Below are 12,754 nucleotides of genomic sequence, written 5' to 3' on the forward strand. Positions count from 1 at the left end.
TGTTTTTTATGCGTACATGTCATTAAACTCACTCTTTCTACATGTTAATTACTAGATCTTATAAGAATTGGTAGTAAGTTTGAAGAGCTACAATGCATGTACCATATACTTATGTGACATTAGTACATGACATTCATTATGTGCATGCATTTGATTTTCATTGATAAACTCATGTTATACATGTCCCCATAAAGAGCATGGTGCTAAGATAACTATTGCTACTACACGTGCATTCTTAATTGCTGCCTAAATGATTTTGCGTCTGAAAAATACAAATAAAATAACAACAACTTAAAAAATAATACGTTAGAGCAAAGGTGTCAAAAACTCTTCAGCAGTGCTTCCCTAGAGGGAGAAAAGATAACTTTCCACTTGTGATGGCAGGCTTATCGGTTACTAAGAACAACCAAGACCGCTCTGAAACATGAGAGATGGAAATAAGAAATGAAGAAAAAAGAGGGAAAATTTTTAAAAATCTAAAATAGAATGACCAATCTTAGGTTTTGATTCTAACTGTGGTATCATACCAGCAGCCTCTATTTTGTAGGCTCCTGTTGGAGATGATCGGAGATGGCCACTACAAACTCCGATAAGATACAACCCCTAAAACAAGATAAAGGAATGGGGGATGTACACTGGTGGCCAGAGCACCTAGTGGCCTATCAAAAGCCGGGGATGGCTGAGAAAGTTCACGGAGCGTTCCTTCAAAGAAAGTAAATATAAATGTAAGGGAAAAAATGAGCAGTCAAGTGGACAAGGGGGATGTACACCCAATGAAAGAAAATATCAAAATTGATCCTAACGTTTTTTGAATTTTCAAGAAACCAGGTTAACACTTATACAACTTGTTGGGATTGATGGAAATGGTTGAAAGTGAAAGGAAAAAGTAGATGTGCTACTTAGTTCCCAGAAAGACAAACACATCTCATGAATTGTGATGAAAACCAGGGCCATTATGGAAAAGACAGACGCTTGAACTACTTAAACTGCATCTAAGCAAACCATCTGGCCGTTGATCAAAAAGAAAAAAGAAAAGCAAGCATTAAACTAAACCATGAAATTCAGGAACGAAAGCTAGTTGTCCTTTTCTGGATCCAGCCATCAAAATGGGGATAAAGGCAAATGATGTACATCTATGGAAGGCTTGCTAATATAATGCTTAACTTCAAAGGATAGAATACAAAAACATAGCAGGAAAGAATCAAATAAATCAAAACTTATCAGCAGTTATATATGAAGACTTTGCAGGGAAAGAAAAATCACCTAAAGGCTAAAGCACCTACTGACAATATCACAGAAAGACAATAATGCGGAGGCATAATCGGGTATGTCATTTGTTCACCAACGTGGTAACTGTGGAAAGGAGCACATTCTTCGGCAACTTGTAGAAGTCTTGAGTGAACGCGCAGAGTCTCATCAGTGTCAGCTACATACACGAGTGTTCAGGGACGACCACGGAAGCCTTTCATAACGCTGTTCTGTTTGGAGCGGAGACTTTTACTCCGCGACAAATTTGGACTTGGAAAACCAGGTCTCCTCTAAGAAAAATCTCGCACATCTCGACCCCACCACCATCACGCTGTTCACACAGCCTCCTAGGGGCATTCCGTTTGGACCGGAGACTTTACTTCGCGACAAGTTTGGACTTGGAAAACTGGATCTCGTGCCTCAGAAAAACTGGCATCTCTCAACTCCACCAGTATGAATTTGCTCACCCTCTGCTTTGTTAAAAGAATCATATTTGAATCAGATATATCTTTAACTGTATTTTTTTTCATATATTTACATATTTGGATTTGAATAAGAACTGAAAAAATTATATCTGAATCATAATCCAAAATCCAATTAAAATCCAGTTTCTACATTTATATTTGAATGCTAAATTTTGAATTGAATTTGGCTGATTCTAAAAATGTAAAAGCATTGGATATAATATATTTAATTAAAACTAAAACCGATCTTAATTCAATCATATATTTGTATATATGTGAATACGAATTTGAATCTCGTCCATTTTTTAAACCTTAATCTGACCTAATTTTTTAATTAGATATTAAAATTTCTTTTCATATTTTTTTTTTCGAACGGTTTGATGATACAAATGAGATATATTGACTATTCCTTTTGGATTTCTTTCCTTCCAAAATGAATAGAAAGGAAATTTTAAGAACAATTCTAGCGAGGTCTTATGGATCTAATTATTCTGACGCCATTGGAGTTGACTACTTTCTTGTCTGCTCCTTCAACATAAACCATGAGCCAATGTAAAGACATGAGTCATGGGTGGGTGGGACTTGTAGAGTGGCTAGGTGTCTTTGTACACATGGAAAATTTATCTGGTCAAAAACCATTCAGTTTTTGTATTGGATTCGCAAGGCATCGACGGCCCAAGTCGCGGAGGCCCTGGCTCCTCTTGACCGCCATTATCACTGCCGTTGACAGTGATGGATTCTATCAATAATTTCTTTCCAAAATGAACAGAAAGGAAATTTTACAGTGAACTTCAGTCGGACACGCAAGTGCATCAGCCGCCGGCAGCTGCGTTCATGGATTTTATCATCGTTCATGGTCAAAACTCTCTCTCCCTCCCCCCTCTCTCTCTCTTTCTCTCTCTCCAAAGTATATAGTTCGGGCACTGCTCGCTCCCTGTTCTCATAAACCATTTACTCGGCAGGAATCTAGCAGCCGTATTACAGAGTTCACATGGCTTCCTTTCATCCAACCCTGATTATCTCCTTAGCGCTCTGCTGGTACTTGTTGTTGGCCACGCTCATCCTTCAAAGCAGCATTTGCCAATCAGCAGGCACCACCATGAATCCGAGCAACGTCACTGATGAATCCGCCTTGCTTTCCTTCAAGTCTAAAGTCACTCACGATCCCTATGCTGTCTTGTCGAGCTGGACTCCTAACGTCTCCTTCTGCGCATGGACGGGAGTCTGGTGCAGTAGACGTAGGCAACGAGTCGTAGAACTGAACCTGACCGGGATGGCCCTCGAAGGTACTCTCTCTCCGGACATCGCCAACCTCTCCTTCCTGCAAGTTCTATCTCTCAGGAACAACTCCTTCCGCGGCGACCTTCTTTCCGTCGACTTCGACCGCTTGTTTCGCCTGAGAGTTCTCCGTCTGTCACTCAACGAACTGGAAGGGACCATTCCCCAGAGCTTGGGCCGTTGCTCCAGTCTAGAAAGCCTGATTCTCTCCTACAACAAGTTCACAGGCAGCATCCCCCCCTGGTTAGGGGGTCTACCAAACCTGAAGACTTTGTCCCTCGGTTATAACCTGCTTGGTGGCACCATCCCTCCGGCCTTGGGGAACCTTTCGAAGCTTGAATATCTTCATTTGACTCAAAACAATTTGGCCGGAAACATACCAGGCGCTCTCGGAGAGCTGTCGAATCTCAACTTCCTGTCGATCGGTCTCAATAAGCTCACCGGCGCCATCCCCCGGACGCTAGGAAACCTTTCAGCGCTTCAAACGCTTGAGTTGTACCAGAACGGCCTATCAGGGGAGATACCATATGAGTTGGGAAGCATTTCCGGCCTGCAGATCCTGAATCTTGGGTGGAACTTTTATGAGTCCACTGTTCCATCCTCTATCTTTAACATCTCTTCTCTTCAATCTCTAACCTTAACATACAGTCGCCTGTTCGGGCAGCTCCCGGCCAACATCGGCCAGACACTCCCAAATCTTGAAGAACTCGTCCTGCCCACCAATAATTTCAGCGGCCGTCTGCCTGCCTCCCTCGCCAATGCTTCCATGCTCAGAACGATCGAGGTAGGAGTCAACAACTTCGACGGCCCGATGCCAATGGAGTTGGGCAACTTGCCAAACCTCGAAACACTGAAAATCTGGCAAACCAACGTGACCAACGCGCCTGGTGACCCGGAGCTTTCCTTCCTTAACTCTTTAACCAAGTGCAGAATTCTTAAGGTCCTCATTCTCTCTCAGAACCGATTACGAGGCACCCTTCCAGCTTCGATCGGCAATCTATCGACCAACCTCCGAGAACTCCATCTGGCTGAGAACCAGATTCAAGGTAGAATCCCTTCCGAAATAGTGAACCTGACGAACTTGACCATCTTGTCCATGGGCGGCAACAACTTCAATGGCGTCATTCCTGAAAACATCGGGCAGCTGAGGAACCTGCAGAAACTATCCTTTTACGGTAACATGCTTGAGGGATCGATCCCGAACCAACTTTATAGTTTGGAAAACTTGGGCGAGTTGTACCTTTACCGAAATCAATTTTCTGGATCGATATCAGATGCAGTACAAAATCTCACAAACCTCGCGGTGTTATATCTCCAGTCCAACAACCTATCATCTGCCTTCCCATCTGGACTTTGGAGATTGGAGAACCTACGTCTTGTCGATCTGTCACAGAACTTTTTAATTGGGTCACTACCAACTGATGTTGTGCGCAGCTCAGCCTCACTCAGCTGTCTAGATCTATCAGCTAACAAGCTATCAGGGAGCCTGCCCGGTGAACTGTCAAAGTTGCAGATGCTTCAGACCCTCAACTTCTCATGGAACTCCTTCCAAGGCCTAATTCCACCCACTTTTGGTAGTTTGGTAGCCATTGAAACCATAGACCTCTCCCATAATTCCATCGATGGCACAATTCCGGAGTCACTGGCATCACTTAAAAATCTCCATTTCTTGGACCTTTCTTTCAACCAATTGGAAGGGGAAATACCAAACCATGGTATATTTACGAAGCTGAACGCCGACTCATTTAAGGGAAACCCTGCTCTTTGTGGAGCACCAATGTTCCAAGTACGTCTTTGCCCAACAAGATCAAATCGAAAGACAAAAGCCCGCACCATTGTTGCATGCATTGTTGCAGGAATCTTAGTAGGAACCATTTCGTGCGTATTGTCTCTAATATTGTGTCGTAGAAAGAGGACGAAAACGCGGGTTCCTGAAGACGATTCACCAAGAATCGAGCGTCCGATCGTCTCCTACCTCGAGCTATCACGTGCTACTGAGAGCTTCAGCGAGAAAAACCTGCTCGGCAGCGGCAGCTTCGGCTCGGTGTACAGAGGAACCCTTCACGATGGAACGGTTGTTGCGGTGAAGGTTTTGAATATGCACGTAGAGGGAGCAAACAAGACTTTCGATGCAGAATGCGAGGTTCTCCGCAAGGTGAAACACAGAAATCTGGTGAAGATCATAACTGCGTGTACCAATCTCGAATTCAGGGCTTTGGTTTTCGAGTACATGCCCAACGGGAACCTGGACGAATGGCTGTTCTCCGGTGGCGGCCACCGACGTTTGAATCTCCTTGAGAGAGTGGATATCATGGTCGACGTAGCGTGCGCGCTAGAATATCTGCATCACGACCATCCGGAGCCGATCGTTCACTGCGATTTAAAGCCGAACAACATCCTTTTAGACGATAACATGACGGCACACGTTGCAGACTTTGGAATCGCGAAGATGCTGTTGGGGAACAAGTCTTCGACTCTCACCTCTGTTCTTGGCACCATGGGCTATATCGCACCAGGTATGTTCTTACGATCGTGCAACCTTCTGAGTAGGTGGATAATAGACAGCTTAACTATTAGTCTCCTCCTTTAGGTTGTGTTTGATAATCTCTACGAGGTTAGATTTGCTGCATAAATCTGATGTTGACTAAACTGTAGATTTAAAAACCACAGATTTTAAATCCACGAGAATGCTGAAATCCATAAATATCAATTTGGAGGGGGGAGATCCACACATGGAGGTAGAGAGGGGACAAAAAAAAAAGCTGAAAGAATGAATCAAACACAGATAGAGGTTCTAAAATTTGCCATGCATCTAAAATCCGAGCAATTAAAATCAACCTTCTCTTTTGCTTTGACCCCCAAATCAAAAGAAGAATTCTCTCTAGACTTTATATATCGGGCGGCTAGGCACGAAATGGAGGAAAGTGCCCCAAATCTGTCTCTGGTTTTCGTTTTGGACACTTTTAACTTTAGTTGGACAATCTTTTTCTGTTTTGTATGAAGATATTTTTGTCCTGAAGCTTTTCACAAGCTCAATCTGGTGATTTTGTCTTATAGAAAAGTTGTTTTTTACTTTTTCTTTTTCCAATTAAGGGGCATATTTGTCTTTTCATCCCCATTATTGTGGTCTCCATTCCAGTCCCATTCGGTTCACGGGACATCTAAGTTTCTATAAAATAATGTCTTATGAACTTTATATTCAAAATGAAAATGAATAGTTTGTGATTAGGGTTATAGAGGAAATCCCGCTACCCAAATGAATGTTGAAGTCCTTCATTTTCATTTTACTTTTTGCAGTACAAAAAACAAACGTCACAAGAGTTCAAAATAGAAACCTACCAACTCCATCTCGATTATTGCACCAACTCCTTACCACCTACCAACTCCTCCAAAGAATGTAGATTGTGATGGTTTTCATAATAACAACATATAAAAATGCACTTTTCTTTCCAAATTTTGAAAACAATTAATTATATAAACATACTTATAACATTGAAGGGTGATTGATAGCTAGGGTTGTCAATTGGGTTTGGTAGGGTCACGTATGCGAGCTATTATGTTCAGTTGAGTCGTCTATGATTAATGTGAAGGAGTTTTCTACGATTAACTCAAATATGGTAAATGGTAATCCAAATGTACGTGAGAAAACAGAATGGTATATTTAATTTTTATTTAGTTGTGAACATATATTACTTTGGCTGATTATTTGACCTTCCAGCCAGTTTCATAAAAGAAACCCACTGGGCAGGGCCATGATTGATTTAAACATGCATTTTAGTAACAATGTTGATTTTTCAATTTTCTAAATTTGGAGTTGGGATTTTCCAATTAGAGCTTATAAACTTGAAACATTTGTTGCTTTGGTTGTCACTATTTATTTCCTTCCCTCAATGGTGAAATAAAGAGCTTCTAATCTAAGGAGAAACCAAGGTAGACGATTTTACAGATATTTGTGAAGCCAAATAATTAACCTTTTTATGATATTTTTTTTTTCCTTCGTCAACTTGTAATTTGCCACATTCACAGGAATTTCATGTTCATTTGTGTTTAAAACTTAATCTGTACCTTTTTTCTGATCTCTCAAAAAGTCCTACGTCTCTCGGCCTTTCAGGTATCCACAATTCGCGCACGTCTCTCTTTCTCTTCTTTAAGTGCAAAAGATGTTTTCTTGAACGACAAACTTTTTGCCGTTTTCAGTATATATTCCTAACGCAGTTAATTTGTACAATTGTCACATATCGGTCTCGGAAAACTGTCGGCAAGATTTTGTTCTCGTGTAATATTGTATTTTTTTCTAGGATAATTTCTGGAAAAAACTTGGTAACTTTTAAAAAAATAAAATCTGAATGAAAAAATTAAAATAAATGAGAAACTAATAATCACTAAAAAAGACAAAAAATTGCAATAAAATAAAGAAATTTTCACTTTTGCGATGGTCTTTCATAATCTCACAAGATTTTCCACTCCTGCTTTACCTGTTTTTCTGGTAAATATCCGGAAAATCTTCAGGAATTTCGCGATATATTTGACAGTAGTTTGCACATATGTATGTTAGAATTTTTAATTTCTTGTAGGTTTGATGCCCAATTTAAATCGATTCCTGACGCTGGCTTGGGCTTATTGGACCAATTACTTGCATCTTTTTCATCATCATGTTCAATATTTGGTTCATGATGCTTAGTATTTTACCAATAATCGAAAACGTCGATAAAGGAGGAAATTTTTTGCTTGCATGTTTTTTTGTATTGATAAAAAAAGGTCGGCCGTCAATATTGAGTGCCATATTGTGTCGGCCACGGAAATATTTAATGACCTTTCTTTCTGTTTTGCATTGATGATGTCGTCATGGCGGCCAGAGTTCGGGTTGGCCGGGAAAGTGACAACCAAAGTGGATGTCTATAGCTACGGCATCTTGCTGCTGGAGACTTTCACAGGAAAGAGGCCAACCGATGCCATGTTCGGTGGAGATTTAAGCCTGCGTCAATGGGTGGCGGCGGCTTTAACAAGAGCAATATCCAACGTAGTGGACGACTCTCTTCTTCTTCTTCATCATGATGCACTGACCAACAGTACCAGTGATGAGCAGAGATCAGGGACGGATGATTCGATGGCGCTCCATGAAATCCTTGTGCCGATCATGGAGATAGGGTTATCGTGTTCGAAGGAAACTCCAGAAGATAGGATGACCATGCGAGAAGTGGTAGCAAGTTTGAAGAAAGTAAGAGGTAAGATGCAAGATCTGCGAGTGTTTCCAAGCACAAGTGCTACCGCCGTTTGAATATTTGAAGCTCTGAAAAGCAGAGTGGTTGGTGCGGAAAGGCATAAAACAGGAATACTAAGAAATAATCTAAGGTGGCCGGGATAATTCCTGAACTACGGAAGGCCATGTGGACCTTTCCATAGATTGGCGCTGTGATTCATATAGCAATCTCAAAATAAATGTCTCTCCTTGTATGTTAAGAAGCAGGGAACTGAAATCTGATGCTGCCACACATTGCCGGATTACAAAAATATTTAAGAACTGTCACTAAAAACACTACTTATCAGATGTTTTGGCAACATTTGTTGGTACAGTGACAGTTTATGGTACTTGGATAACAATTTATGTGTGGTTTGTTTGGATGGAGGGAAAGAAAACAAGAGGAATAAAAGAGATTATTATAAAGCTGGTTTGGTTTAAAAAAATGAGCAATTATTTTTTTTTTTACATCTTAATCCTTTTAATTTTGAAGGAATTAGATTTACATTAAATTATTATTTCCTTTATTGACAATTTAACATGTCTTTTATTTTCATTTATTTTTCAGCCTACTTAATTAACCAACCAAGCACAAGATTCAACGTCCTTTTCATTCCCTTTCCGTCCATCTACCCACCCAAGCCGGTAGAGGAAGAGCAAGGGTTTGGCACGGGCCATGGCCACCCCCTGCACATTTTAAAAATTTAAAATTTACACATTAAATTTCTTAAAAATGTGAGTTTGGCCTGTAGAACTTTTGAAAAATTAAAAAGTGTGGCCTTTGTGAAAATTTTTTAAAAATTATATTTAGTTTGTCAAATGATTGTTCCGCCTCACAAGGAGCGAAATCCTGGTTTTTTTAAGTATGACTTTTAAATATTTAGTCAACAGTCACGATTAGTAAACAGGCTATTGTCTGAAAAAGGGTTAAATGCCAAACATATGATTGCAATTGTGGACGGCAGCATAGAATATTACGCTTTGCCTCGGCAAACGCACCATGTCCACCAGTTTAAGGAGCAAAGAAGGAAAATAGAAGAAAATCCACAAATTCTTATTCATTTACATGTTGGTTGGCCTCGTCCATTCAGCTTATTTATATATTAGTATCTTCTATTCATTTTCTTTAATCATTTTAGTATGTGCTGAGGAGTCTAAAGTTTCATGAAATGAAGCCCCTTTTGTCTTCACCACTAGTGGCGCAAGAGGCAATCCATAGTTTGCAATGGTTTTACTTGGTAGGTTTCTACACATTTTGAAGGCTGTCATCTTAGTATGTAAGTTTCGGGTGAGCCCCCGCAGCTTTTTGGTGCTTCAACATATGCAACTACTTACATATCGGTGTCATTTCTTTTGCAGCACAAATAGTTGATGTCACGAGAGATCGAAATGAAGACTAACCGCCTACCATTCCCCACCCCGACCGTTGCACGAACCTCATCAACAATCTTTAGTATGTAAGTTGGTGTTTGGTGACAAGAATACTAACACAGTATTTCTTAAATACTTCTCAAAACTCAAGGCAAATTCAAACCCAATCTTTACGACAGATTCATCATGGAACAACAAAGTTTGCGTTTTTTTTTTTTTTACTGAAATTCCCCAAAATAAGCATCTTGACTATTTACTTCAGTTGCTCGCTACATTTTTTATGGTTTATCTTGAATCGCGTTAACTATGCTACTGGTCAAGGAAAGTAGGTGCACTCATTTGAGAACTATATAGTGCTCCTGGTTGGTGGTCAAGATTGTGCTCTCCTTTAGTTGGAGGCTGCTGCTTTCTCTCTATTGTAACAACAAGGACCACTGCCTACCTTAGAATGGGTCTGCCCTTCTATCTATTACCGGATATCTAATTGTGGGCCCAGATATGTTATTGATCATCAAGTCTTAGCCCCGTTAAAGTGATATTCTTGGGTTATGCAATATGTCATCCTACATGATATAGGGTTTCATAATGTGTAGAGCCTCTTTTGTCCATTTCTAACTTTTATGATTGACATCGGGAAACGTTCTACTAGAAAGTTATGAAAGAAGGTTATGGTCACCAAAGGCACTGGTTTTAGTTTTTCACTCTGGTCACAAGAGAAAAAGAAACTTGTTTTTTTCAGGGCAACGTTTGGAAGATGAAGAACCTTTAGGTCTTTACTTCATACATGCATTCACTTCCATATTTCTTTCTTTATAATTAATGTCCGTGAATATGATGTAAGTTAGATTATGTTTGCCATCCATAAAGTATACGTTGTTTCCATTGAAATTTTTCCGTCAACGTGGCATCAGAGTCACCATTCACGTTTATAATATTTAGTAAAATTCTTCAGAAAATTTCCCAGTTTTCTTCCACTTTACAGTTCCTTTTGGTTGAAAAGAGGAAAATAAAAGGTTAGAATACTGCCACCAACAATGTTCACCAGTCGGTCGAGAGAGGAAGAATGCTGCCATCTTTCAGTTAGGACAGGAAAAGAGAGGTAGGCAACATTGTTATTAGGGGTTTTACTCTGTGCTTTCTATATTTGTGTATTATGTTGGCTGCATAGATTTGGATGAATTGCTTATTTTTCTACAGTTACATGTAGAAAACTGCTAAATTTTAAACAAATTAAAATAAAAAAAAATCAACAAGATTACTATTGGCCTGACCAATAAGGTTTTTTTCCCCGCCTTACATTCAGTGCATGAACAAGCAAGCGGACACTGGAAAGGTAATATTCGGTAGGAGTGAACGAGCAACACACTTCATGCTTGCTAGAAATGAAACCGAGGGATCGGCAACTAGTTGAGGCCCTATGAAATTCTATGATCTAAGGGTAGCAGGTTGAGTAGATAATGCAAGAAGAATTAAGAGAATTCTTATCTTAATCCGTCTGCACACACAACTAAACTAAAACTAAACTTATATTAACTAAAACTCAAAGCAAATGATCAAACAATCAAACAAACAAGAATAACAGAAGAAAACTGACAAAAGCTTGCATTTCATTTCTTTTAACTGATTGACTGTCTACAAAATGCACCAACGTCCCTTCATATAGAGAAAGGGATGGATTGCCGATCTGAATTCGTTGACAAGTACGAAAAACTAACTAGATCTAATTACAAGATTTGGTTATGCTGTCATCTTACTGTCTTCTATTGCTGATCAAGGTGGTGGATTTGGGGGTGGCTTTCAAGAAGGAACACGAGCTTGGATATGATCTAGGGGCATTCCCAAATCAAATCCTGTCTCAAATGACGGGAAGAACTGGTTTGGACCCAAATTTGAATCCATTGACCCACGATACGAGCTCGAATCAAACTGAAAACCCGGTTCGCCTTGAACCGATCCCAAAACGGGCCGGCCCAAACCCTCAAGCAGCTCGAGCCCGCAACTCAAGCTTCCTTCTTTCTGCCTCAAACAGAGGCAGAAGTGGCAAACCACAGGGCGGGAGTGGGGCGCCCACCGCCGCTCACCCATCTTGTCTATGGGCAAAAAGAGGCACACTTATACAACTTGTTGGGATTCATGGAAATGGTTGAAAATGAAAGGAAAAAAAGAAGATGTGCTACTTAGTTCGCTGAAAAACAAACACATCTCATGAATTGTGATGAAAACCAGGGCCATTATGAAAAAGATGGACGCTTAAAATACTTAAACTGCATCTAAGCAAACCATCTGCCCGTTGGTAAAAAAAAAAAAAAAACATGCATTAAACTAAACCATGAAATTCAGGACAATGCGTGTTGTTTTACGATTGAGTAACGAAAGCTAGTAGTTCATTTTCTGGTTCCAGCTATCAAAATGGGGATAAAGGCAAAAGATGTACATCTATGGAAGGCTTGCAAATATAATGCTTAAGTTCAAAGCATAGAACAAAAAAACGTAGCAAGAAAGAATCAAATAAATTATATGTGGGTCGTCTTCAAAATCGATCAACATGAAGACTTTGCAGGAAAAGAAAAATCACCTAATGACAATATCACAGAAAGACAATAATGCAGAGGAATAATCGGGTATGTCATTGTTCAGGAAGGTGGTAACTGGCTCTAAGCTGTGGAAAGGAGAACATTCTTCTGCAAATTGTAGAAGTCTTCAGTAAATGCCCACAGTCTCATCCGTGTCGGCCATATACAGAGCGAGCACGGAAGCCATTTATAACCCCGTTCTGTTTGGAGCGGAGACTTTTACTCCAGGACAAATTTGGACTTGGAGAAGCAGTCTCGTCCTCTAAGAAAAATCTGGCACATCTCCACCCCACCACCATCATTGTTCACACAGCTTTCTCGGGCATTGCGTTTGGACCGGAGACTTTACTTCCTGACAAGTTTGGAGTTGAAAAACTAGCATCTCTCAACTCTATCATTACGACACTGCTGATTTGAATCGGATAAACCTTTTTAATTGTATCTATTTTTTTATATATTTACATATTTGAATTTGAATATGAACAAAAAAATCCAATTTTTACATTTATATTTGAATGTGAATCAGTATCTAAATTTTGAATCGAATTTGGCCGACGCATAGGATATAAGATATTGATTTA

General features: G+C 40.0%; 1 protein-coding gene across 2 annotated transcripts; it reads left to right on the plus strand.

Annotated features, from left to right (window-relative positions):
- The first annotated feature begins 2,335 nt into the window (after positions 1–2,335).
- LOC116255035 (receptor kinase-like protein Xa21) lies at positions 2,336–9,948 on the plus strand. Of its 2 annotated transcripts, XM_031630749.2 has the most exons (3): positions 2,336–5,506; positions 7,847–8,215; positions 9,589–9,948. In XM_031630749.2, the coding sequence occupies exons 1-3, from the start codon at positions 2,704–2,706 to the stop codon at positions 9,627–9,629; spliced, it is 3,213 nt and encodes a 1,070-aa protein (XP_031486609.1). In that variant the 5' UTR covers positions 2,336–2,703; the 3' UTR covers positions 9,630–9,948. The 2 variants fall into 2 exon arrangements, with proteins under 2 accessions (XP_031486609.1, XP_031486608.1); XM_031630748.2 differs by lacking the exon at positions 9,589–9,948 and having other exon boundaries at positions 2,337–5,506; positions 7,847–8,654.
- Positions 9,949–12,754: the final 2,806 nt, after the last annotated feature.

Source organism: Nymphaea colorata, chromosome 5 (assembly GCF_008831285.2).
Source record: "Nymphaea colorata isolate Beijing-Zhang1983 chromosome 5, ASM883128v2, whole genome shotgun sequence".
In the NCBI taxonomy this organism is placed as follows: Eukaryota; Viridiplantae; Streptophyta; class Magnoliopsida; order Nymphaeales; family Nymphaeaceae; genus Nymphaea; species Nymphaea colorata.

Bases quoted from the DNA above. Each gene is read 5' to 3' on its own strand.
- LOC116255035 (XM_031630748.2), top strand. From the start codon at position 2,704: ATGGCTTCCTTTCATCCAACCCTGATTATCTCCTTAGCGCTCTGCTGG. The intron at 5,507-7,846 runs GTATGTTCTTAC...CATGGCGGCCAG, and splicing joins CATGGGCTATATCGCACCAG to AGTTCGGGTTGGCCGGGAAA.